At 47.1% G+C, this 24,885-nt stretch overlaps 1 protein-coding gene across 6 annotated transcripts in view; it reads left to right on the top strand.

Annotated features, from left to right (window-relative positions):
* Nucleotides 1-24,885, top strand: part of CDON (cell adhesion associated, oncogene regulated) — a 57,718-nt gene continuing 32,833 nt past the window's right edge. For 2 of the 6 annotated variants that reach the window (XM_066981077.1, XM_066981080.1), the window contains exons 1-5: nucleotides 903-1,058; nucleotides 19,125-19,261; nucleotides 21,586-21,858; nucleotides 23,782-23,928; nucleotides 24,215-24,358. In XM_066981077.1, coding sequence (XP_066837178.1) covers nucleotides 19,186-19,261; nucleotides 21,586-21,858; nucleotides 23,782-23,928; nucleotides 24,215-24,358 — 640 coding nt within the window. In that variant the 5' untranslated portion in view covers nucleotides 903-1,058; nucleotides 19,125-19,185. Of the gene's footprint in view, nucleotides 157-902; nucleotides 1,059-1,491; nucleotides 1,515-2,049; nucleotides 2,148-15,832; nucleotides 16,596-19,124; nucleotides 19,262-21,585; nucleotides 21,859-23,781; nucleotides 23,929-24,214; nucleotides 24,359-24,885 lie in introns of those variants that run through there. The other 4 variants (XM_048063413.2, XM_048063415.2, XM_048063414.2 and 1 more) reach the window with 4 other exon arrangements.

Here is a 24,885-nt window from a genome sequence, read left to right on the forward strand (position 1 = left end):
CCGCTCTCTGGAAAGGCTCAAGCAACTCCCCCTCTGCAGCACGACGCTCCTGCAGAGCTCCCATGCCAGAGCCTTCGTACTGCTTTTTAAGCCTCACGGTTTGCAAGTCCAGCTCCTGCCTGGCTGCAAAACGTTCTGCAGTGCGAGGGCAGAGAGGTGAGTCGGGCAATGCAGGGGCTTGCAACAGGTCCCGTGAGGCCTCGTGGGTGCGTGAACGGCCTTGGCACGGGGATGACCTTTGCATGGGGGCACGGAGACGCATGGGGCATGGGTGAAGTTTGCAAGGGTGAAGTTTGCGTGGTGCTCAGGCATGCATTTTTCGTGCTGCAAGCAAGTCCCCACTTGCACGGGGCACACGAAGATACAAGGGTGCACGGGTGAAGTCTGCACGGGTGCAATTTGCACAGGTACAAATGTCGCGTGCTGCTCGGTGCATGCACTCTTCATGCCGCAAGGAACCCCCCGCCGGGGGGGGGGGGCACACGAAGACGCGGGCGTGCACAGGTGAAGTTTGCACGGGTGGAAGTTGCGGATCCAAGCGTCGCTCGGGAGCGCGCTCTTCACGCCGCAAGCAGGCTCCCGCTCGCACGGGGCGCACGAACGAAGCCGTGCGGTGCTCGGGACCGCGCTCCCCCCGCTGCGACCGAGCCCCCCCATTTGCGCGGGGCGCACGGGGCCGAGGTGCGCGCGGATCTCGGGAACGCGCTTCCCACGCCACGACCGCGCCGGGCTCCGGAGCGCGCTGCCAGCCCCCCCCCCCCCCAGCCCGGTGCGGAGCCCCCGGGGCCGCGCGCGCACCTCCCGCCCCGCCGCGGTGCGCGGCCCGCCCCCCTCCCTCCCCTCTTCGCCTTAAAGGGCCCGCAGCCCCGCCGCCCCGCTGCCGCCCGCGGGGCCCGGCGCCGCGCTTCCCCCCCACCCCCCCCGCCGGCCGTTGGTACGCTCCGCGGGGCGGGGGCGGCGCGGCCGGGGGTGGCGGCGGGCGGCGCAGGACGGAGGCGCCCGGCCGGGGTCGCCCGCCCCGCCTGGAAGGCGCCGGCAGCGGGGGGCCGGGCCCGGAGGTAACGCGGCGGGAGCGGGGCGGCGGCGGCGGCACCTGAGCGGGGCTCCCGGGGGGCGGCGGGGCGGTCCCCGAGCCCCGCGCCGCGCCGCGCCCCGCCGGCGGCCCCCGGCTCCGCCGCGGCGGCGGAGGGCAGGGAGCGGGGCGCTGCCGCGGCAGGTGGCGGGCGGGCGGGCGGACCCCGCTCCGCGGTGCCCGGGAGCCGCGGGGTGCGTGTGGGAGTTGGGGACCGGGGCTCCGGTGCGCTCCCTCTGCCGGCTTGGTGCTGCCGGCTGTGGGCTTCGTGCCCCCGGGAGCGAGGGGGAGCCGGGTGAGGAGAGCCCCGGCTGCCGGCGGCGCGAGTCCCGGCAGCGCCTTCGTTATCCCAAGGTGTGCCGCGAGCCCCTAAACCGCGGCTCGTGCTTGCTTTGGCGCGGTCTTGCGCCGGAGGAGTAAGGCGGCTGTGCTGCAGCTTCAGGTGATGTCACTTGAGGATTTTAACTGTCAGAGCTTAAAAATACACTTGCTCGTTTCAAGACCGCTTCTGCAGATGTGGAAATCGTGAAGTAAAGCAATTGATTCCATTGCACGAGCGCATGGCTGTGCTGGCGTTCGTCATCTCGTAAATCCTCCTCTGCCTGCTGCAGAGCAGACCCCTTCTGCCTGACAGAGTGCTGGGCTGCGCCAAGCCCTCCGGAGTGAATTTGGTGGCTGCCCGAGATAAGACCCCGCTCTAGGCACCTCCCTGAGGTATAAGGGCAGCAAAGCTTCAGCCTCCGAAAAGCCTAGCTGGGAAGCACGCGGTGCCTGAGCCGTGTTCGGGATGAAGCTGTTTGCTAAAGCAGTGCCTGGTGCTGACGGCTGCGTCGCCAACTGCGCAGCGCTGGCACGGTGCGTGCCGTGGGAGGCTGTGTGCCGAGGCAGCAGCATCTGAGCGGCGTTTTGTGCACGTGTGTTTGTGCGTGTCTCCTTGCTGCTGTGACGTGAGCTTTGTGAGAGACGTTTAATGTGTGGAGGTGGCGTGAGCTGTTTTTCATTCTGGATGTGAGCAGGTACTAGACTTCACCTGGCTTGCCTGTATCTTGCACCACGCCTGCTCCTCATGCTGTCTGTAAGAGTTTGTTTTGCTTGCTTCCTCTTGTAAGGTCTCTCAATCTGCACTGGGAAAGCTTTGTATCTTTAACTTTTCCATGCTTAAGATGCGAATCTTGGGTGTTGTTTTTTCTTTTAAATACAGTGCTGTGGTCCTGAGTAGCGGTCCCTGCGTGTTCCAGCTCACGTGGAGGTGGTTGTTTGCTGTGAGCTGCTGGTGCCACTTGTGCCGTGCCTTCTCGGGCATACAGACATATGCAAAACTACATTAAGATGCATTTTGTTTTGTCGCGTTTATTTGGATTGCCTCAGGTCCGTAGTACCCTGTCCTGTGACTGCTGTTAGGTCTGTGTGACAGCTGTGGATTTTGCTGCTGGTGAATGTGGTTCCAGTGGGGCTGAAAACCCTTAAATTTAGTGTGTCTCCTGAGGAAGCCTTGAGACTGAGACTTCTCTCTCAAACCTGTGGAGATCTGGTATTTCAGATAATGTTTTATGTGGAACCACTCTGGTTGGCATGCTGTGTGCAGCTTATAAACCTGCCTAACGTCCTGTGTTAGGCAACGTGTAATTTGCGTGAGCGGGTACTGAAGACCTGACCCTTCTGTGTACAGTCAGTTTGTGTCGACTGATTTGCTTACGCTCCGTGGACTTGCGAGTGGCTCTGCTTCAGCTGAGTCATGCAGGTTTCTCACTTGCTGCAGTGTTTCTCTGTCTGGTTTCTGGTTTTCCAGTGGTCCAGGGAGCTTCTGAAGTGAATCCTGTCTGTAACTGGGGGTGAGGCTGATCAAAAATGATTGTTTATTCTGCTTAAAATCTTGTTAACTTTTTTAACCTTATGTTGTGAGTAGAACCTCTATTTTCCAAATGCAGAAGAGAAGTAGACTGAATTACTTCCCTCCTCCTGCAGCGTTTAATGCTGCGTAATGAAGTATCCTATTGCTTGAAATTTTGTTTTTAACAAAAAAGCCCACCATCTGTAGCACATTTTCTTTGTTTGGAGTCTTTGGTCTCTTCTTGGTCTCTTCAACTTTCTCTGATTTAACTGACAGCTTGCTCTTATTTACGCAGAAGTTTTCAGATACAGATGATGTGTCAGCCCTTCTAAGACCAAACAAGTAGAAGTACTTGGGAAACGATGCCGTTGCGTGTTTGGGAATCCAGCATTCACATCACACAGCTGACACTGATCAATTCTGCTCGTACCAAGTGTAGTTGATCAAACTTTCTCTTTAAATGGAACTTCCAGCTTTCCGAGCAATACTTGCTCTTAAAGCTGGTACGTGGGGACTGAACTGTGTTCTCTGTATGCTTCTTTGCTATTTTGGTCTGATTTGTTAATGGGTTGCTGGCACCACGTCTGTTCTTGAGGCGTATTGCTGTGGCATGCTGACGTCTCGCTCTGGGGTATTGTTGTCTTTTGCTGCCGGGACCGGAGGACTCTCAGTGCCATCTCGCTCCCTTGCTGTGCTTGCCCAGGCCCGGTGGAGTCACCTGCGTGGTTCTGCAAGATGTTCTGTAGCGTAACATCTGATGAGTCTCTGCTGTTGACTTCAAAACCCCGTCTGAACTTGTTGTATCTCATCCTTCTTGCTCCAGGGAGATACCTTCCCTCTTCCTGCTCCTACTCCTCCAGTCTCCACGGCAAATTCAGCATGAAGGCTTCTTGAGTTAACAAGAGTAGTCTCCAATTACCCTGTCTCAAGAATTTTTGGAATAGATAGTTGCCTGTGTATGTGCATACTTTGTTGTTGTTGTTCGAGTGTTCTTCCAGTAATTTTCTTGCTAGATGGCTTACTGCATCTTCCAGGGCTGAGCGTGTCATAGTTTTCCACTCAGCTTCCCCAGCTCGTCTCTGTTTCGGTGCTGGTTATCCTGTGGCGGTTATCCCTGCAGGGTAAAAAGCTTTTTTGTCCCTCTTAGGGACTGACTTGTGCATCTACGCTGCCTGTCTTTCCCATTAAGCCCCTGCTTGCCCTTCCTATATGAGAAATACCTGCTGTCTTTTAGCAGCGGGGAAAATAATCACACAAGGTGGGTTGCTTTCCAATCCCCCTTCCTACGAAGCTGCCTGAGCTCCTCTGGCCAGGTTGAGGCCTCTTTTCCCCCTCTGTGGCTCCTCGGGCACAGCCTCGCGCAGTGGGATGCTGCAGGTGCCTGCCTCCCCCAGCGGGGTCTGGCTGCGGGGGCTGACTGCAGCTTGCCTGCCGGGAGCGAGCCCTGAACTGACCACTTCGGGGACCTGCCCTGCAGCTAGGGAGCTGCCAGATCCTTCAGGCTGATTGCTGGGGAGGCCCGGGGGGGGCTGCAGTGGCGGGGGGGTTGGCCCCTTCTGGCAGCAGCCGGTTTTTAAATTGGCTTAGCTGTCTCATAAAGCCGTGCTCTCACGGCCTAGCTGGATGCTGTAGCTGCAGCTGAGCGAAGGGCTGGTTGCCTTGCTGAGGGGGAGGGCTTGCTGTTCCCCCATCTCCTGCCCCTTGCTAGAAATGTCCCATATAAACTTGTTCAGCTCACTAAAATGGCGGGGGGGGGGAAAAAATCCACCAAAAACCAGAGCAAGATAAGCCAGCTCAATTGGAATATTTTCTTCTTATCCACCTTGGCAGCTGGGGGCAATGCCAAAAGCAGCAGGAGGGACCGAGGGACTGGCGGCGGGGGGAGCAGAGCGTGCCGGGGGCATGAGACCATCCCTTCTGGCAGCGGCGGGCCTTCAGTTCGGCTCAGCTGTAATGTGAAACCGCACCCCCGGCCTTACCTGTCTGTCTGATCATGCCTTTGATTTATATGCTAGATTTTGCTGTTTAGTTTTCCCCGCAGACTTTAACCATTGTATCTGATAATGAACCAAGTGGTTGAGCCTTATTTGTTTAATTCAAAGACAAGTTAATAGTTCCTACCTTGGAGTTGTGCGAAGTCTGCCTGCCTTGCAGACCTCGGTTTTCCTTACGCTGAACCTGCAAAAAATGCCCCAGGAGAGGGGGGGTGGTGGCGGGGAAGCACTTGTGCCGCGAGCAGCCTGCTGTTGGAAGATGGGCTCTGTGACGGTGTAAGGCATGGTGTAAGGCATGCTCCTACAGCTCGCTGTGGCATCCTGGCGGTGCTCACAAAGATGCCGCCCAGTTCCCCTGTGGGATGGGGGCACTCCAGGGGCTCAGCCAGGCTGAGGGCAGCACAGTGAGCTCAACAGGGGAAACGCCATGGGTTTCGGCTGGCTGCAGCAGCGGTGCTGGGTGTCCTTGGTGCCTTCTGGCTTGCAAGGCTGAGCTGCTGTGTGCTCAGCTGGCAGGCGTGCTGACTGGGTTGGCCTGGTACGACCATCCTGCGGCAGGCTGCGGCGTTGAATTTGTGTGTTACTAGCTAAATATATACCCAGTAACTGTGTCTGGCCTTGGTGCATCAGCTCAGGCAAAAGGAGTCTGTGCTGCCCCTCCGTGGGAAGGGGCTGGGCACCGCTGGCTTGCGCTGTGGGGGTGGAATATGTGTTTTGTGGGTTGAGTTCCCTGCCCAATGGGTTGGCAGCTGCAGTGAGGTGTGGGGCTTCTCTCCAACCCCTGTCCTCCCTCGTGGAGGTAGTTCCTGGATGCCCCCCATTCTTCTGTGTCGTCTACTGAATCGCGGGAGGATGGCTGGGTACTGGAGGTTGCATTCCTACCGCAGCGTCTTCGGTTCTCGTGTGGATGCCCTGTGTTGGACGGCAACCTGCTCTGGTGGAGGTGTAGCTGGAGATGCTCCGGTTCTTGGAAGGGAATGGTACTTGAGGTTTTCCTGTCACAGTTCTCACCCAGTAAAATAAACCATTCATTTGGCTAAAAGGCCTCACTCTAGAGAATCTTAAGAGGAGTGATTTCTTCTTTTGATGCACCAGTTTAGAAGGTGACCCCATGCGACTGCTCCTCTTGTGGGGATGAGTCCAGTGTGGGGAGCTGCAGCTGAGGGCAGTTAACGTAACGCCTTCTGAAGCAAACCAAAGGTGACTTTTCTGGGTTCAGATCCCCCAGCTACTTCCAGATTGACCCAAGCTAGGTTTTCCCCAGTAAAGTTACTGTCATTAAGTGGTATTTTTTCAGGTTTTGTTTCCTTTTTTTTTTTCCTTCCTGTTTTCGAAGAGCTGATAGATCAGCCCAAATAAGGGTATGGAAGAGGCTGGAGATTTTCAGGAAGATCCACAGACAGTCAGTGCATGACTTGTTGCCTTTATCTCTGAGATCAGGAGATTCTTTTGCAGTGATGGATTAATCCACTCTTGAGTGAATAATATAACCAAGAACAAGTAGGAGCCAGCGCTCCAAACAGATGATGCGTTTAATACGTGTGTGCCTCTCCTCCCCCACTGAAAAGCTTCTTTCTTCACGGTTTCATCCGGCAGGCCCGCTGAAATCCTAGAGCGGCCTGCCCGCGCCCCGGCCCCCTGCCGCGGGGGATGAGGATGGGGCCGTGTCAGGTGTCTCCGCTCCAGGTGGGCGAGGAGGGGATGCGCTCGGCTTTGGGAGGTGCGCGCGGCCCGCTTTGCCCCCCGCCTCTCCTCGTTACCCCACTAGAGGTGCGGGGGCTGGTGCTGGGCCTGCCAGAGCAGCCCGTTGGGCCCTGAAGGCAGCGCTCCTCGGTGCGAGGAGCCTGCCGTGTCCCTCTGTGCCCCACTGCAGCGCAGGGAAAGGGCTGCCTCGGCCCACGACCAGATCTCATGGAAGTGGGTGGGCAGGGGCTCATGCTTCGCTGCCCGTGAAGCGACTCGTGGGGTCACAGCGCAAGGCAGCGCGCCTGGTGCTGGGGAAGAGTTTTAGGTGCCAGGTTTGCCTGCCCTTCTGACGCTTCCCCCACAGACCTGCCGCCGCTCAAGCCAGCGCGAGGAGCCACTGCCTGCTTTCAGCCCCTGGGCTGCTTTGGAGCCGCTTTGGTGTGGTGGATCTCAAGGGGCCCAGTGGCATGGGCACCATTTGGCTGCTCCAGGGCCATTCCCCAGGACCTCCTTGGGTGGACGTGGGCTCAGGACTCAAAGGGCCTGTGGTGTTTGATGGCTACGGTTGACCGGGTGCCCTCTGCTCAGCACCACGGTCTGCATGCTGGCAAATGCTCTTGTCGTGCAAGGTCAAGTCAGTGAAAGCCGTCAACGTTGGATTGCCTTGGTTTTGTGAAAGCTGGTGTTCCTCCGCTGGGGATGCGGTGGCATTGGAAGTGCTAGTGACAGCTTCCAGCTGTAGTTTTTCCCCAGGCTATATTTGCTGTGTGGGTAAAGATAAGATCTTTAAAACAGCATTTACCCGTCTGGGGAATGGGTTCTGGTTGTGTCGGCAGTACGTGATTCCTGGTAGCTGAAGAGGTTTGCTGCATAATGTTCCAACTCCATGTAGATTAAATATATTGCAGAGTCAAACTGAACAATAGCATGTGTTTTTTTTCTTGTCCCTCCACTTCCCTCTCCAAAAAAGTTTCCAAATTGCAGGTACGTGTGCATATACTGAAGTGTAGGCCCAGATTTTCATAAAGTTTGCTGAAGGCTGTTACTTCTGAGGATCTGTTTTGTTTGCAATAGCTTCAGGAAATCTTTATTTCTCAACAGCCTTTTCAAAATGTGTGTTTCGGTGTAGCGCTCAGATGCTCCTTGCCTAAATGTTTTCCTGTGACAGTGTATTGCAGCTTGGAGATTTGAGTCTCCTCTAATAAAATGCAAGCTAAGGAGGAAAACCCTGAGGGTTTTTTGGAACAGAAGATGTTTTCTGTTCTTGCCACTAATCTTTGTTGCAGAACAAAATAGGAATGTATACTTTAAGTCTTTGTAAGGGTGTAGAAGGAAGCTGGCAACGGATGTAATCAGAAATGTTATCAAAACTTTCTAAATATGTTGAAATTTCAGGCCTAATGATGTAATTTTAATTTCAGATATTCAGACTGAGGCATTTTTTTGGGTGCAGACTGCACTTTCAGATCACTGTGCAAGTCAGGATCAACCAGAGAAGAGTCTAGGACCAGGTAATAGATGGTGGGTACTGAAGTAGGTGGATCTGCAGTTGTGTCGCTTGAGTCTCTGCAGCACTGGAAGTCATCACAGAAACAGATCTCGAATTTGGTGGTAGCAATAAAATGGAGTGTAGTTTTCTGGATTATGTACTTTTGAACTGAGCACTTGAAAAAATGGTCTTATTCTTAAGTTAGCATTTTTTCTAATTAGTGCATTTGTCATTGCTTATGCTTTTTGCTTATGGAAGCTGCTACGCTTGGACAACCTGTATGTTTTGAGTTTGCCTGAAACAGCTCTTACTGATTACAGTAACACAAAACGAAGTGCTGTGGCAAAGACCCTAATTAGCCTGACCGGTGCAATGGGAGACCAAAACTTCTCAGCTTTGCTCTTGTAGGTTAGAAAAAGAGAACTGTGAGTAACCTTCAGCCTTTCAACCCTTTTTCCTCGAGTGGATAGGTTGCAGGTTGAGGACGTAAAAGAAGTTGAAGTCCTTCTCTGAGCCAAAGGTGTGAAGCTGTTTATTTTCACTCTGGAAATGTATATATTGCATGAGGCAGATGCTAGCCTGCTTAACCTAAGCATTCACTACTTATCTGGGGTCTGGCAAGTGTACAAGTGGTGTCCGTTCTAATCCCCGAATATTAAAAAGTCCAGGCACCTTTCTCTGGCTGTGTCTGAGATTGCTTTAAAAACACAAAGAGGAGCCAGCAAAAAAGAGCATTTGCTTCCATTGCCAAGTTTAAATGAAGACTAATGCCGTGGTGCTTCTTAATCTTGTTTTTCTTGCTATCTGATGGATGCTAACGTGGGATGGAATAGGTCCTGGCAGCAGTTATCTTCGCAGGGGCCCTGTGTTGCTGAGCTCAGCATTACATTTTTGGGTGAGCTGACGTGCTGTGAAGCCTTGACCCTTTTCTGTGTCTTGATGCCTTGGTAATTGTGTCCCTCTTCCTTTGGGCACGTCTTCCAGAAGCTTGGGCCTGCCCTTGAATGTCTGAAGTGAAACCCTGCTCAGCAAAGTCAGAGCGTAGGATGTGTCTGTGCGAGTGAAAACACAGCTCGGTCAGGTTAACCCGATAGAAAGTTCTCCCTGATACCTGCAATGAAACCCAGCTACTTTCCTATCAGTTAACTCGCTCGTGTTTGAACTGGTTATGCTGGTAATAGCTGCCGTTGCCATGATTCACAGGCGGCGGGAGGAGACGTGGGGCTCTGACTCAGCCCCTGGCAGGCTTGCAGCAACACTCGGGTGTTTCTCCAGGTGGGCAGTGGGGATGTGGCCCCGGCCGGCGGTGTCGGTGCTGGTGCTGCCCCGCGCGGGGCAGTAGGACGATGGGAGCTGAACCCTCAGGCCACAGTGTTTCACCACCAGCCACTGCCGGAGGACAGTGCTGGAGGATGGTGCCAGCCTCGCGTTTTTTGCAACAAAAAGGTGACCCAACCAAAGTGATTTTTCAGTTCTATTTTTTGCCGGGCATTGCATTGAGACAGTTTCTATCCAGGCCCCAAGCTGGTGGGGCTGCTTTGTCCATTGTCAGGGTACCTCCCCTCTAGATTAAGAAGGGCAGAAGCAAGTTTTTGGCCAAGAGTTTGGACTTCAATTTTGAAACCAGGTTTGATCTGTGAGCGTGGGGGAAGGGAGGGGAGGAGGGCAGTAAAAAAAAAAAGACGAATTACCCAGTTAGCTTACAGTAAGGCCGAAAGATGAATTGTTAGAAGGCTTTTTTAATCAGGGGAAGAAAGACTGACTCTTTCCTGCTTTCTCCCTCAGCTGTCACTGGTTAGCCGGTTTGCTCTTTAATAAGCATTGTTCTGTGTGCCTACCCTGGAGACCTGGTTCTGCAGCAGTGCATGTTGGCGTGGTGTACTACAGCAACTATGGACTAGTACGGACTGCTGTAAAAAGGGAGAACAACCATTTCAAGCGGAGTGTAGCACTTCTTTTTAGGAAAGAGTCAAAAACGGTTGCTCTGTTTTTAATGTATAATTTCAGCTCTCCACAAGCAGTGAATTCTAAAGGGTGACTAACAACTGTGCTGTAATGCACAGGCTTTGCTCTCTTGTTTCCAGCGCACCTCCCATATCCTGCAGCCATGAGTTCACAGGCTCCTAATTGCCTATGATGTAAGACAGCAGTAGATGGGGCTGCTATAAATTCTGGCTGCAGGTGTGGATTTAATAGTTGTGCTTCCCTTTAAGGGAACTCGGAGAGCATGGATCCCTGCAAGTTACAACAGATGGAGTTGGACTGGGGGGCAAGGCATCTACAAGAGCCATTTGCCTGCATTTTTTAGAGATGCTGCTTGCTGGAGGCTGTTGAGGTATCTGTGTTCATCCGGAGTCACCTCAGCAGTGAGCTTGCTGTCCTCTAGTACAGCTCAGCCACGGCTGCTCTTCTTTTCAGGGAACCTTCTCACATCTCAGAACTGAGCAGGCATCAGTGCAGTGCAGGAGCTGGACCTTCAGACAGCACGCGTGGACACAAGCTCCTTTGTCTGCGAATCTGAGAGGTTTTTGTTGATGAGCAGAGCAAGCCTGTGGTTCTAGTCCTTTTTGAAATTGTGCTCAATTCTGGTTATAGGAATCAGAGTTTACAAACAAGGGTGGTTGTCCTTCATGTGCATGTGTAACTCTGGTAATTAGGATTGCAAGTCCCCTAGCTCACTGAAAATGGGTATGTCTCGCATAGAGTTGGATTTTGGATGTTTTCCCTTAATTTTGGTCTACATTCTTGCAGTTCAGGGTCTATTAAAGATACTGGGAAAGGTGCCTGGTAGGTTGACGTGAATCTTTTTGCTATTTGGGTGCAAAGTTCCCTTTTGTGGACGTTGGTTCCTACCCCTTCCTTTGTGCTTGTGCTCTGAGACTGCGTGGTGAGCTGAAACCACTCCCTGATCCAGGTGAAAACTAAACCTCGTTTTTCTTTGGCTGAGGTTCCAGCTGGATCTGCCAGCAGGTCTGACTCACTGGCCATGCAGTCGTGGGTGCAGATAGGAGGACGCAAGCCGGGTCCTGAAGGAAGGTGTTGCTGCCCTCCTCAGCAGTAGCTGAATTCTGATTGGCTTAAACTGGTTGTGAAATCTTGTTCTTGGTAAAATTATTTGGTTGAATAATGTAAAAAACAATGCTGTGCTCCAAGGATCAGGTCAGCCCTGCAGGAAGAAGGGTGGAAAGGATTGATGAGGGGAGCACTCAGGAATACCTTGTATGTGACTGGATGTGAGCAGAATTGTCCTTGGAGGTCATAAGGTGCTGCGAGAGAACCAGTACAGGTGTTGAGCTGAAGATACGGGGAAGAAGAAAAATGAGAATAGGGTGAGATCTCAGGGGTCTTAAAGAGCAAAGGGCAAGAATTTTGTATTTATTTGGTCTACGGTTACTTTGATAGAACTGTTAGGCTAATGATACCTTTCGATCCCTTGGGGTCTAAAAGCCCTTATTTAGGCATTTAAACATAATTGCAGCACAGCAGAACTGTATATTAGGCTAATGCTCTGTTCTTTTTCTTCCCCGGAGGCTAGAAGAGTCAGAAACCATACCCACTTCATTAGTGTGGCAGCAGGGGGACTGTGTCAGCTTTTTTTGAAGTTTAATAATAAAATTAACCTAATTGTTATGCCAGTTTGTGGGCAAGAAAGTGTGACTTGGGTGCATTTTCCTGATGCCTCTCTTGCTGTGACCAGTGCTGCTATCACTGGATGCAAATTCCGAGTGTCTGTGATTAGGATGTGCCTGTGGCGGATACGGAGTTGGAATTTTTTTTAGCTGTGTTCTCTTACGGGGAAGAGAGCAGCGTGCTGCAGAAGCACAGTACACAAACTGTTAAATTTTCTTCACTCTACTCACAAATCCATTTCTTCAGTCAACGCCAAAGCATGCGTTCTTCTATCAAGACCATATGTACGCCAAGACTGAGGTTTTAAAGTCAAGGTGTTTTTGAAATATTGGAGTGCAAATTAAGTATCTGAGTAATCTTAACTGTCTTCTCAAAAAAATTCACTATCAGCCTCACATATAACTCAAAGGATTAATGGAAAGCTAAACTTTGATCAGAGTCCAACAGCTGATACCAACCATGAGACTTTCCAGGCCTGAAAGCAAAATAGAAAAATCCAGTGAACAACTCAGCAGAAGATCTGCTTCTCTGTTTTTGAGGCAGTCCAACTTTTTGCTCATGTTTTTAGACTGATACTTCTTGTTTTTCTCAGTTACTTAATGTCTTCGTGTCTCCTTTGTCCTATGACACCAAACCTTACCTTTAGAAGAGTTTGAGTGAATTCACATGCTGCATGTTCAGAATTCATCTCCTTTGCTCAGTGCCAGTCAAGTTTCTCCTGCCATCTGCTGCCCTTTATCCTGAGCAAACATTGTCTTAATGGCAACAAAAATGTGCCATTTGAAATTGTTGCACAGCTGATAATACACTTCAGCCCTAAAAATGCTGTCAGGTTTTGTCACTAGCTGAAGGCCACTGTCTCGCACCGCGGGTTGAATCGTGGAGCAAATACGAAGCTGCCATCACGTGCAAGCTAGAGAGCTTTTGTGCACACTCGTGCAAGACTAAATATAAAAATGCATGTTACTTATCAAGAGTGAAAATACTAATTGACTCATTAAGCATGAATGCTTACAGAAAACATTTGAGCATGGGCTTAGCACTGATTCATTTGGACACTGAGCATGGGGATGGGCAGAAGTTTGGAGATGTTAATGGAATTCAAGGTAAGGAGTGAAAAGGTTGTGCGATTTTGTTCTGCAGCTTCTTTAAGTTGTTACGATAACAGTCTAGAAAGGTTACTACCAGTTTAAAGCATAATAAATAAATATGAACACAACTTCAAAGGGTGCTGTTTCTTGTAATTTTAAATATATTTCCATTTGGTTTGTTTCTGTAGATGCCTTTGAGTATGTTTCATTGTGTTCTCTGATCTCTGTATCTTTCACACTTGCTTTATAGGGTCACTGTCAGCAAACTGTTTTTGTGGGGTTTTCCTTTTCAGATTTTTCAAGTGTGTTTTAGGATAGAGAAAATATTGGGTTTTCAGGACTGCTGGGCAGAGTTCAGTTTGTTTTGTAAAGTTATATAAAAGCACCCAAAAATCCCTTTGAAGTACGTAATTTTATTACTTACACTCTTGAAATGCTGTCTTTCATGATGCCATAATTCTAGTACAAATGCCGAGTTATGGTATTTTAAAAAAGGAAGGAAAAAAAAGACCCCAACACTTATGTAAATGCCTGATTCCTTATCTACATTGCTCGGCTTCCTGTAATTTAGTAACACAGAATCTGCAGTTTCAGTGCTTGAGGTGGAGAGTGTAAAACGGGAGCACTTGAATTTTTTTAATTTTTTTTTTTTACACAAGCTGTGACTACAGCACAACTTTTCTCGGTGCTCGGGTCCTCTCTTCTGAGTGTAATTAGGAACACATTGATTCTTATTGCAGCTGGCAGCTGCTCACTATTGCCTTTTTCAGCTTCTGACCCCCATAGTCCCGGTGACCTTTCCTGGGGTTAGTCGTGGGCCCTTTGCATTGTGATGGGCTAGAAGTGGCTCATGTGGAGTTGATTATTTCCTTGCTTGTCTGGCCTTTTTGGTGCCATAACTCCAAGTCACTTCCATTTTCTTCCCCTGCTTTTGGCTGACCACAGTGAAAGGAAATGCTTTTGCTGGCGACAGGATCAGTTTGCATGCTTGACTGACTCGATTGAGACCCTGAAAAGGGGGGAGGGGGAGGGTAATGAACACTGTAGGTGCTGCATTTGCTTTTTAAAGGCTGATGCTAATGATGGAGTGATCATTAAGCATTCATAAAAATGGTGCTTCAGCAGCAGCCTGGGTTGCCTTCGAGCGACCTCAGACCCGAGCATGCCGGCATAAAAATCCATCTGCCGCATCCTCGGTGCGTGGCGGCTCCAGGAGAGGTGCAGGCCACAAACGTGCGAAATAACTGCGGGCGCCTTGGCGTCGCTTGCTCGTGGCTGCTTCAAGGATTTCCCAGCCACCAAAAGACCCAGCAATAAACCTCAGAGGTTAGTCTGTAAAGCTGATGGGCGGATTGTCAGTTGCTACTGGGCTCCCAACCATTCCTCTGAGCACAAAAAGCTAATGAAGTATATGTGCCAGCTGTTACACTCATTTTGCCAGACCCCAGGAGGACAGCATGAAGACAGTCAGTGATCAAAGGCTTTAGAGATCACTGAGGAGCCCGGGCTGCAGGAATGTCTGATTGCTTTCTCTTGGAATGCCACAGGCTTCAATACCATTTTTTTTTAAGGTGTCTTGGTGTGAGATTTAATGATCTAACTCAGCTTGCTTGTACTAAAGGCATAGTATTTTAGTTAATTCTGAGGGTTTTTTTTGCCCCAAATTTAGATTCTTTGAAAACCTGCAATTGTTTTGTTAGTACAGCGGAAATCTGGGAAAGTGAGTTAAAATTACTTTTTTCTTGGTAATTCTACAATTTAATAAATAAACCAGGAAAAAATAAAAGTATTCTCAGCACTTGCTATTTGTTTAGATTGCATACAGTACTACAGAGTGAGGTTGGATTAACTGATTTTGTGTTGCAGCTTAACAGAAATATGTAGTCTTTGGAATCTAAAGCTGTTTTGCTGCAAGTCAAGGCTGCTGTCATGCCGGCAGCTTGCAGGCAGTGCTGCCCCTGAAGCAGCCGCTCTGTCAAGCAAACATCACTTTTTCCTAGGTCTTCTTGGAGAAGGCTGTCAGCTTCTGGAGGTGGAGTGGGTAACCTGAATAACTCCCTCTGTTCCTGAGCATGCAGTTTCCTTCCTCCTCTCCTGCTTTGCGCTGGCTCTGGTGTTCACAGGGCCCTGCACCGAATGTGTAGGGTGTGTTTGGCTGGCAAAAAAAACCCTTTCTTCTTTTAGCTTCAGTTTGGCCTGGCATGCTGGAACGTGGCTCAAGGTCAGAGGAGTCTGGGGGGAGTACTGGGGTGGGAATACTGCAGCGGCTGGATTGACAGGGGGCTGCAGCTAAATGGCGCTGGCGGCTGCTTGCTCTTGGGCACGGCAGGAAGGTGATTCAGGGAGCTGTAAAAAACGGGTATGGAATAATGTTCATTTTAGTAGTGACTCTGCCCTTGGCAGAAAGGGTGGAGGTGAGTTTATGGGTGGGGAAAGGAGCAGGAGGGCAGGTTCTCCCCTGTGTCCTGAAGGAGACAGGATCCTCTCAGCCCAGGTGCCACACGAATGTGTGGTAAACAGCAGCACTTGCCCTTTTTTGGAGTGTCACACTTGGTTTTGGGGCAAACATGGGGAGGAATGAGTTAGTTTGGAAGGTGGTAGGTTAAGACAGCTGCACTGAAGACATCAGCTTTACATCAAAGACCACTGGTGTCTGGAGGGATGTTGAGAAGTGCAAAGAGAGGAAGAGGGCTACTGCCAGGGATGTGCTGTCCTGCCACGTGGATCTGAGGCAACAGCGAGGAGCCTGCCTGGCTGCTCTGAGGCCTGGATCTCCTCATCTTGGCCCAGGGTTGCTCCTATCCCTCCTAATTATCTCTTCAGGCCTTGAAATCCTGGTGATTGCCTGCAAGTTGCCCAATGGAGGCAGCCGTGGAGCTGTGAGGAGGCCTGTGCTGAGGCCCGTCTGCCAGCCCAGCAGTGGGGACCTTGTGGGGACCCTGAACCTGCTGATTAAAATGTCACCTTCCATGCTGTTGTGCTGTTTCACATTAGCTCTGATGACTTCTTTGCTTGCCAGTAGGTGGCATCCCGAAGGTCTTGGGCACGAAGCTGCCAGCTGATGGATGGGCACATGCCTGTCCCCAGGGCTGTTGGATGAGGATTCCCTTTTATGAAGTGTCTGTGACAAATGAGGCACACAACTAGAATTATCTTGTCCTCAGAAGTATTCCATTGTAATGATTTAAGTCCCAGAAGGTATTGGGTGCACGTTTACAACCCTGTGCATGCAGTGTGCTCCAGAGAAAAATATCCATCGGAGTGGTCGGGACTCTGCCGTCTCGTGACATGAGCCCTTTGTCTTCCTTGTTTCCGTTGACCTGAGATATGCAAGAGCAGCAGTTACATCATAGTTGATAAGGAGGTCAAGTACTGGAGGAAAATAATTGGAAAGTGACTTTAGATGAAGATGTCTGAGTGGAGGTAGGAAAAGTACGTGCTTTTGCCATGCTGTGGCTTTCTGGTGCGTGTCCCTGATGGTCTAGAGAAACTGCCATTGGAAGTGGAAAGGGCTTTTTTTGATCCATGAAAATGGTGGCCACCTCAATTCAATTCTGTTATTTTTATGAATAATTCCTGTTAGTACTATTTTATTTTACAAGGGTCTTAAATAGCCCCATCTTCTCAGTGACACCTCTTCCTTCAAAATAACTATTTGATTTACCAGTGATGGAAATTGATTATCTCAAGTGAGGAACAGCAAACGGAGGGTCACACTGATGTTCCTGGGTGAACTCAACCCGGATACTGAGATACTAAAGTGGAGTCACATCCAGCCAAAGTGCTCCTTTTTCTGTTCCAGGTAGATCCCCAATGACCCATGCTTGCTGTCAAATGTCATAGGCAAAATGAAAGTTCAGGATTATTGAAATGATGGCAAAGAGGAAGAGTCCTGTTCTTCCATCGCTTAGGCCTTTTAACACTTGGATACATATTAATAGAATATTAGAGGCAAGTCTTCTTCACTGAGTGTCTAAAGACCCCCAAAACTGTGAGCTGTGGTCTTTCCTCTTTTCTACATAGAGAGGGCCTTCTATAGTGACATGAGGTAAAGCACCTGCAGAAGAAAAAAAATATTTTTGGTTTTGCGGGATCCCACCTTCTCTGAGTGTTTGCATATTTACCGGTGGATAGGAGGTCTTTGCAGTCCTCTCAAAAGCGGATGGCAGAAAAACTTTATTCTGATGCCTGGGCATTGTCGCTGAACAATGCTACACCAGTTAAAGTTAATATTTTTCTTTTTTCTCCAGTCAAAGAGCATTGGTATTCGTGGCTTTCTTTGCATACTCACTGTTTTACAGTTGGTCTTACCACTCCACAAGCCTATGAAAGCCAAACTGGTAGGTCAAAAGAGGAGTAGCTGTTGATACTGGCAGCTAGGAACATGTAAAGAGAAAGATAAACAAAGGGAAATCAGAGCCTGGATAAAGTAGATCTCCAAAGATAAAGTTTAGTTAAAGATAATGAGCTGGCCTTGTTTAAAAAGACAGCTGCAAAATAACCCAGTAGCTCCATGTGCTGGGGTTAAAGTTGACCTAGAATATACGTTTCATTGCTTTTCATAAATAAATAGTCAAGGGAAGATTTGGCAAAAAGCAACATTGCCCCCCACCCTCTTCAGAAAAGTGTTTGATGTTAACAAGTTCTCTGCATGTTTACTTTGTCCTCTGTGCTCGCTGGTGGAGCGGCTCTGCTGCCCTTGAACCGAGTGAGAACTCAAATAAACCAAAATGCTTTCTGCACAGCCAGTCTTCCTTGCCATCTGTGTCTTACCAAAACAGTCCCGACTCCTTCAGGAACCAGCAAACTGTTGCAGCGTGGTCTGCAGGATTACTGGATCTTCTGAACAGCTGAAATAAATTTGCTGGATCAGATAAAACTGCCCAGAAACAGGAGCAGAACTCGTCAGATTTTCTCTCAGCCTTCTAAAACTGTCATTATAAACTTGAAGTGCAATTTGCAGGGAGAAGTAGTTGTAAGCAAATAGTTCTATAAAATCTGAAGTGATACTTTTATTGTTATTGGAGTCTTTTCCTGATGCTTATTTTGCATATACTTTTTACAGTGACATTCTGATGATAAAATACTGTAATTTTAAATAAACTGTGGGAATAATTTTGCTGTTGATATCTGGATCCAGCTTCTTGGAACCAAATGGCTCCGCAAGCACTCAATAAACTGAGAGTGCTGCTTAGGACTTAACTCCTATCAAACATATGCATTGTTGCACTTGTTTCTGTGCGCTGCCAGTAAAACTCATGGTTATTGTATTTGTGTTAGATATGTGTTTATATACATATCTGATATATGAGATGTTTAAAATATATGTTGAATGTTATCAGCAGCAAAATTGTATGACCTGTTTCGGGCAGACTGATAAATGAAGTAACTATGCTAAATGAACTAAAATCTTATTAATCATTATAATACAAAAGGCAAATAAAAAACTTAAGTGAGTGATAGCTGCAGGGTTTTGTGTTTGTTTTTTTTTTTTTTAACTTTTTTTGGAGAAGAGATGGGGACTCTTGAGTGTCAGAAACAGTGCTTGAGACTTACCTCGTGCAAGGGGGGCTGCTGGTTTCACAACTTGGTCCCTATGTTAAGGTGCTCAAAGGGAGGTCTTCTGCAGTGCGACTGCCAGGCGTGATACAGCTGGGGAAAGGACTGTCCTCTTGTAGAAGCAGCTGTGTAGATAAAGCGTGCATAATGAGCACCCCAGCAGTATATATGAGAAAGCAGTTTCAGTTCTGGAATATAAATGAGAACAAGATCGACATCGGTAATGTTTTTTCAGTAGGATTTGCCACAGTTTGCCTGTAAATCAGCTGAGCGACAGTGCACGTAAGCAGCGTGGTTCTTGACCGACGTGACGAGGAAAGCAGATGACAGATCTCACTAAGCAGGTTTAGCGCAACCACAAGCAGTAGCTGCATCGCAGAATATAGATTCACAAAGACTTGTAAAACAAGTGTAGCCTAGTGATAGATGACCAAATGATTATTGTTTGCAAACAATATTATCTCAAATAGATAAGCTGTTTACTTTGGACTTCAGTTCCTCTGGTTGGAAAGTAGTCTAATTTATCAAGGCTGTACGGTTCAGCGCGTATGCCTCACATCCCAGCTGTGGAAAAATCTTATATTAAGAATAGTACTTGGAAACGTAGTTAAGTTCAACTTCTAACTCATTTTTACAGATGGTTTCTATATTGTGAAGAATATTGGCTGTTTCCTGGTCGTGCTTTTTTTTAAACCCCAAACACTTTGTTGTAAGAGAGTTAAAAGAATAACTCCTGAAATTTACAGTAGACATCTGTTTGTTTGTTTTGTAGCTGTTTCAGTGCCTCATCTTAATCTGGAGCTTTGTGCTTTCAACTTCTGCAATCAGGCGCTATGCATCCAGATCCCGGACATTTACAGGCACCACTCTTTGTTGCCGTCACAGTTCTCATCTCTGCCACGAGTTCAGGTAAGGCCTTCTTGCCCTAACCAAAATGTGTTTGCAGGCTGAGCGTGTACTTCTGAACGAGCAGTGATTTAGAGTGCATTTCAACTTTAATGCCAATTTTAATGCGTGTTAATGATAGCCTGATTTTAAGGATGCATGGAGCGCTTACACTCTGAAGCTCAAATGTCTTACGCTGGATATATGACTTGTTTTTGAAAACTTGGCTTAAAACAAATGCTGGAATTTAGAAGGCTCTCAGTTATGTAGGTTTGTTCTTTGGGATCTCCATGGACTAGCTGGACTCTGATTTTGCTGCGTACCGTGCGTCTTGTGTTCCCATGGGATTGGGAGGGGATTGAAATTTGCAAGGGAAAGGGGGAATGAGATCTTTGAAACACGAACATTGATGCGTGGCTGTAGTTGGAACAGCTCTTGCGTTAAAAAAAGAAGAGGGATGGTTTTAATTGACACATCTGCTCTGCGTAGTCAGCTTGTCTTAATGTAACCACACAAAAAAGAAGCTTTTACTACTTTTAGCACTTCATAGCCAATCGTTATAAGCAAATGGGATAAATTTTATTTTTCAAGCAGTCATAGGAGATAAATTCCAGCTGCAGGGTCACTGCTACCAATTTTGACTTTTACATTGAATGTAAAGTATTGGTGTTACAAGCAAGGGCAGGGACAAAGATGAGGGAAGATGAAAGTAACAGTGCAATTTCAGAGCTATTGGTGGCTCGTGAACTAAAAAGGCCAATGCTTTTCTCTTATCCCTGGAAATTCAAACTGAACTAATAGGAAAAACAGTTTTCTAATTAAAAGCTAAAAATGTACATCTGGAGTCCTGTGAAATGCTTGGATACCATTTTTATGGATTTCATATTTTTTTAAGTGAAGCCACACTTTAATTTCCAGTTTTATTTTGTTTATGCAGATAGTTTAGTTTATGGTTCTGTTAAAAACGCACAGTTTCTCATCTGAAATTCATCTGTATAGACAGAGCTTGGACAGACTGACTTTGGAAGAAAAGCATGAACTGAGAGCCCCACCTACAAGAAAACTGTCTCTTATTTGGATGTCATTTAATCTTGTCTTGACCTGTACTATCTGGACTTTTTTAGCTTACTCACAACTTAAAATTGTTTTCCCTTGCTGTTCTGTCTCTTTGCAAACACTTTTTCTCCCATGTTTCTAACCAAATAGGAGTTATTGGTGTTAATTGTCTTTCTCTTGATCTGTTTGTACAAGATCTTTAGCAGAAAATTCCACAGAAAACAAATGGAAATAATTCCCAATGTTTCATTGGCCGGGATTGGAAAAAATTTCCTCCAACAAGCAAGAATTTTCTTCTGGCAAATAAATGGATTCTCATAACCAAGTTTTGTAGAACTGAACCTTTTATTTATTAGCAGCTTTTCCTGTTTCTGTTCGTCTTGACTCAGTAAAGATAATGGGCGCCCAATTCATCATTCTCATCCTGATGAAGTCCATGTATTTGGAATTATCAAGAGCCTTTGCTGTTCATCCAGCTTTTTTATCCTGCTATTTTTAATTAGTTCTGCAGACTCAGAGGCAGTTCTGCATAAATACCTGGCAGGCTGCTACCATTTCTAAAATTTTACAAGTCACGTCCGGGCCCGCTTCATATGGGACAGATCAGCTACAGCTGTGTGTTACTAGACTCTGTCTGTTCAGGTGACGGGTGCTGTTTCACTCTGATTAAAACCAGTGTGATTGCAGTTATTGCTTTCCCCTTTTTTCTGGCTCTCGCAAACATGGTCTCATCGTGCTTTTATCAAGTGATATCGGTCATATCTGGGTGCAAGGGTTAGATTTACTTTTTGGGTGTGATGTACACACTCACATTGTCTGTAGTTGGGGATGTATCTTGCCCTTCCTTTAAGCAGAACCTACCTTCATTTAATCATTGTTACTGTCTTCATGGGGTTTGAATCTTGTCCAGAAGTTTTCCCTGGCATTTGAGAGTGGGAATTTGTAATGAGTTCCTCTTGCAAAAGAAAAGGTGATACCTATTTGAGTATCGCTAACAATTTGGTGTTTAGAGACTCTGCATTTGTCAGTGTGTGATATGAGTAGTCTTTTTAGGAATATTTATGCCTCTTGAGAAACTTTCTTCTGAAGCAACCGGTCCCTTCCAGCACTAACGAAAGAAGTCTGGTTTGTGACCAGTGGCACAAACCTTACAAAAGAGGATTGCTATATTACAGGCTATGGTTAGTCTCCAATATGAGTCAATATATCCTTAATCTCATTGCATGTGCTCACGCAAAACACATTAATAAATGCTGTTCACTAACTTAATATTGTTGTTTCTTTCATTTTAGGTTTAATTCCCCATTTTACTTCTGAGCCCCTGTCTACTGTCCAGAAGTCTGGTGCGCCCATACAACTACACTGCTCTGCTGAGCCCTCCACAGCTTGCATTTCTTGGCTGTTTAATGGAGAGCCTTTGGACAGCAGGGTGGGAGAAGTGGAAATCCAGTCAGGATCTTTGACAATCGTCTCTCTAAGCCTGTCAACGTCTGGTCACTATCAGTGCATTGCCAACAGCAGCGTGGGCGCTGTTGTGAGTAGGGCTGCAGCGATATCAATAGGCAGTAAGTTAATTTTTGTTTGCGTTCCTCACTCTGTGCAAATTGCATAGATCTCATCTAGTTGACTTGTAGAAAAAGCCTAGTTTCAAATCCCCGCCCCGCCAGCACTTAGTATATGATCAGTTATGTTTTTCACCGATATTCTTCTATGTCACATGAGACCTGTCACACAGAATCACAGAATGTTAGGGATTGGAAGGGTCCTTGAAAGATCATCTAGTCCAATCCCCCTGCCGGAGCAGGAACACCTAAATCATGTCACACAGGAACGCGTCCAGGCGGGTTTTGAAAGTCTCCAGATAAGGAGACTATACAACCCCCCTGGGCAGCCTGTTCCAGTGCTCTGTCACCCTCACTGTGAAAAAAGTTTCTTCTCATATTTAAGTGGAACCTCTTATGTTCTTGCACACATCCATTGCCCTTTGTCTTATCGTTAGGTGTCATTGAGAAGAGCCTGGCTCCGTCCTCCTGACACTCACCCTTTACATATTTGTCAGGTGATGCACATGTGGAACAGCTCCCCTGGAGAGCTTGTGGATATTCATCCTTGGAGACTTTTAAAGACTCCGCTAGAAAAGCCACAGCTGATTGATTTAGCATTGGCGATAGCTCCTTTTTAGCTGAACTCTGGGCTAGAGACCTTAAGAGAGCTTTCCAGCAAATGCAAATATTATTCAATGAAATAACATTCAGTTCAACGAATGACCTAAAATGCAAGGTTCCTGAAAACTTTTCTTCAAAAAGGATCTTCAAAAACGATCAAAAAGCAGCAAGTGAGCTGCCATGCCATTGCAGAAGCATGCTTGAGAGTCAGTAAGAAAGGAGAGGAGAAATGAGTCAGAATTGTTGCCTGGGAAATGAAAGGAATTTGTGCACCTTCCATCTACAGCATTTCATTGGTGAAAACCACCTAGATGTTCTTCGGGGGGGGGGAACTGTCTTCTGCCATTCTAGGTGGAATTTCCCATCTCTGTAGCATTGATTCTTCTAATCAGTCTTTGGTGCTTGATCTGTAAATTACTTGATTTAAAAGTGTTTAGAGGAAGTGCAATGTTTTCCATGTGGAAAGGACGATGTAGTGCTGAGAGTGGGAATGTAGTATTCCTCCATGAGGATGATTTGTCTGCTTAAGATTGCAGTGCTGCCTGAATTGGGCCTTTGTCAAGCAGGATTTGAGTGATTTTTCTGTAAGGGTATCTCATCTATGGAGCATGTCCAAAATTCCCCTGGGAGGAAAATTTCTTGTAAGTGTTTTGGTAGAGTACTGACCCATAGTAAGACCCTCTCAAGAGAGCCGTAAGGGTAGCTAGCATAGAAAAACTTCTCAACCTAGAAGACGCTTTGAACATGAAGGGAGTAGAAGAGCAGCCTTCATACTTTTATCCTCCTTTTGAGATTTTAGTAGCAAATTTGAAGGTGCTGTTGATTGTCGAGGCTTTCTGCTTGCCTCATTGCTCACGGCAGTGAGTGGAAGATGCTGCTGTACTCCGTGTTGTGTTAAGAGAGACAGAAAGACAATTTAATGTTTCTTATGAGAAGGCTTCCTCGTGTTAGTTCAAATTGTCTTCTGTATTGCCTTCAGAGCCCTTCAGAGCCCAAGATTAACACCACAGTCTTCTCTTACCGATTTTTCTGCTTTCTTTTCCCGGAGGAGTTGAGGGAACATAGGAACTATTTTGTCTCTTCACTATTCCTGTTGAAATGCTAGTCCTTCGTGGGGTAAGAAAGCGTGTCTACACCGGAAGGCTTATGGTATTACAGACTACAGAAAGGACCATGCCTGTTGATATGAACGTCTAAATGCTGGGCCAGGAAAGATAATCAGCTTGATACCAGCTATATTTTTTAAATGTAAATAATGTGATTACTTCCCTTCACCTTGCTCAAGCCTTTGCTGCTCTTAACCTTTTACCAATTCCCTTCTAGGTCTAGCTAATTTTGATACTTCAGTGAAACCTGTCATTGTAGCGGAGGAAGGCGGTACAGCTTTCATTGGCTGCAAGGTGCCAGAAAGTAACCCTAAAGCACAAGTCCGCTTTCGAGTGCGGGGAAAATGGCTGGAACAATCAACAGGTGAGAAGTTTTATGCCATTAACCAGCAATATAAATATCCAACAAACTCTTTCTTGGAATTTTATCTGAAGTAACTTAAAACCTTCCAGAAACTTGCACAACTTTATGCACAAATCACTTAATCTAAATCTAGCTTTGTAAATTAATATCCTTTTCATAGCAGTATGATCTCTTTGTGATCCTAAATTTAGAACAGATTGATTTTTATGACAGGTTATTTAAAAGAAGCAATTCTTTATTTGAAACTAAGTTAAATATAATCATTTTTCCTTCCCTACTTGTTTAGATAACTACCTAATTCTTCCATCTGGAAACCTGCAGATTTTGAATGTATCTGTAGAAGACAAGGGATCCTACAAATGTGCTGCGTACAACCCAGTCACTCATGATCTCAAAGTAGAACCTGCTGGACATAAGCTTATAGTCACACGTAAGTATTTGATTTGATTTTGCAGAATTAATACATCTCAAACTGAATAAATCATACATTTGGCTAGGTCTTAAATTCTTACCACTACGACAATCAAATGTTTGTCCTCTGCTGTATGTGAAGAGGTTAGTAAATATCTGCTGAATGTTGTTTCTCATTTTCTGTGGTTAAATCTGAGTCAAAAGAAAAAAACACACAAAGAAAAAGATTTTGGCATGGATGTATCAGCCTAAATATCCACTGGTCTCAAATGCCATGTTATAAAAAATTTGTCCTGCGTTATTTGCACATTAAGTTCTTACTTCTCTTTGCCTCAGGAGCAATGTGGCTGCTTCTCAAATCCCAAGAGGACAGAGCACTTAGCAGTATTCCCTTTTCAAGGGATAATTCTGCAGTTGCCAAACTGATTTTTGAGCAAGATTTCTGGAAGAATTATAGTGTTGTGCTTAGTCACAAGGGGAAATACCTGTGTTTAAAAAGACGTGGTAAAGCTTCAGGACTGGAGCACAGAATTGGAAATTTAAAAA

Source organism: Anser cygnoides, chromosome 21 (genome assembly GCF_040182565.1).
Source record: "Anser cygnoides isolate HZ-2024a breed goose chromosome 21, Taihu_goose_T2T_genome, whole genome shotgun sequence".
NCBI classification, from domain to species: domain Eukaryota; kingdom Metazoa; phylum Chordata; class Aves; order Anseriformes; family Anatidae; genus Anser; species Anser cygnoides.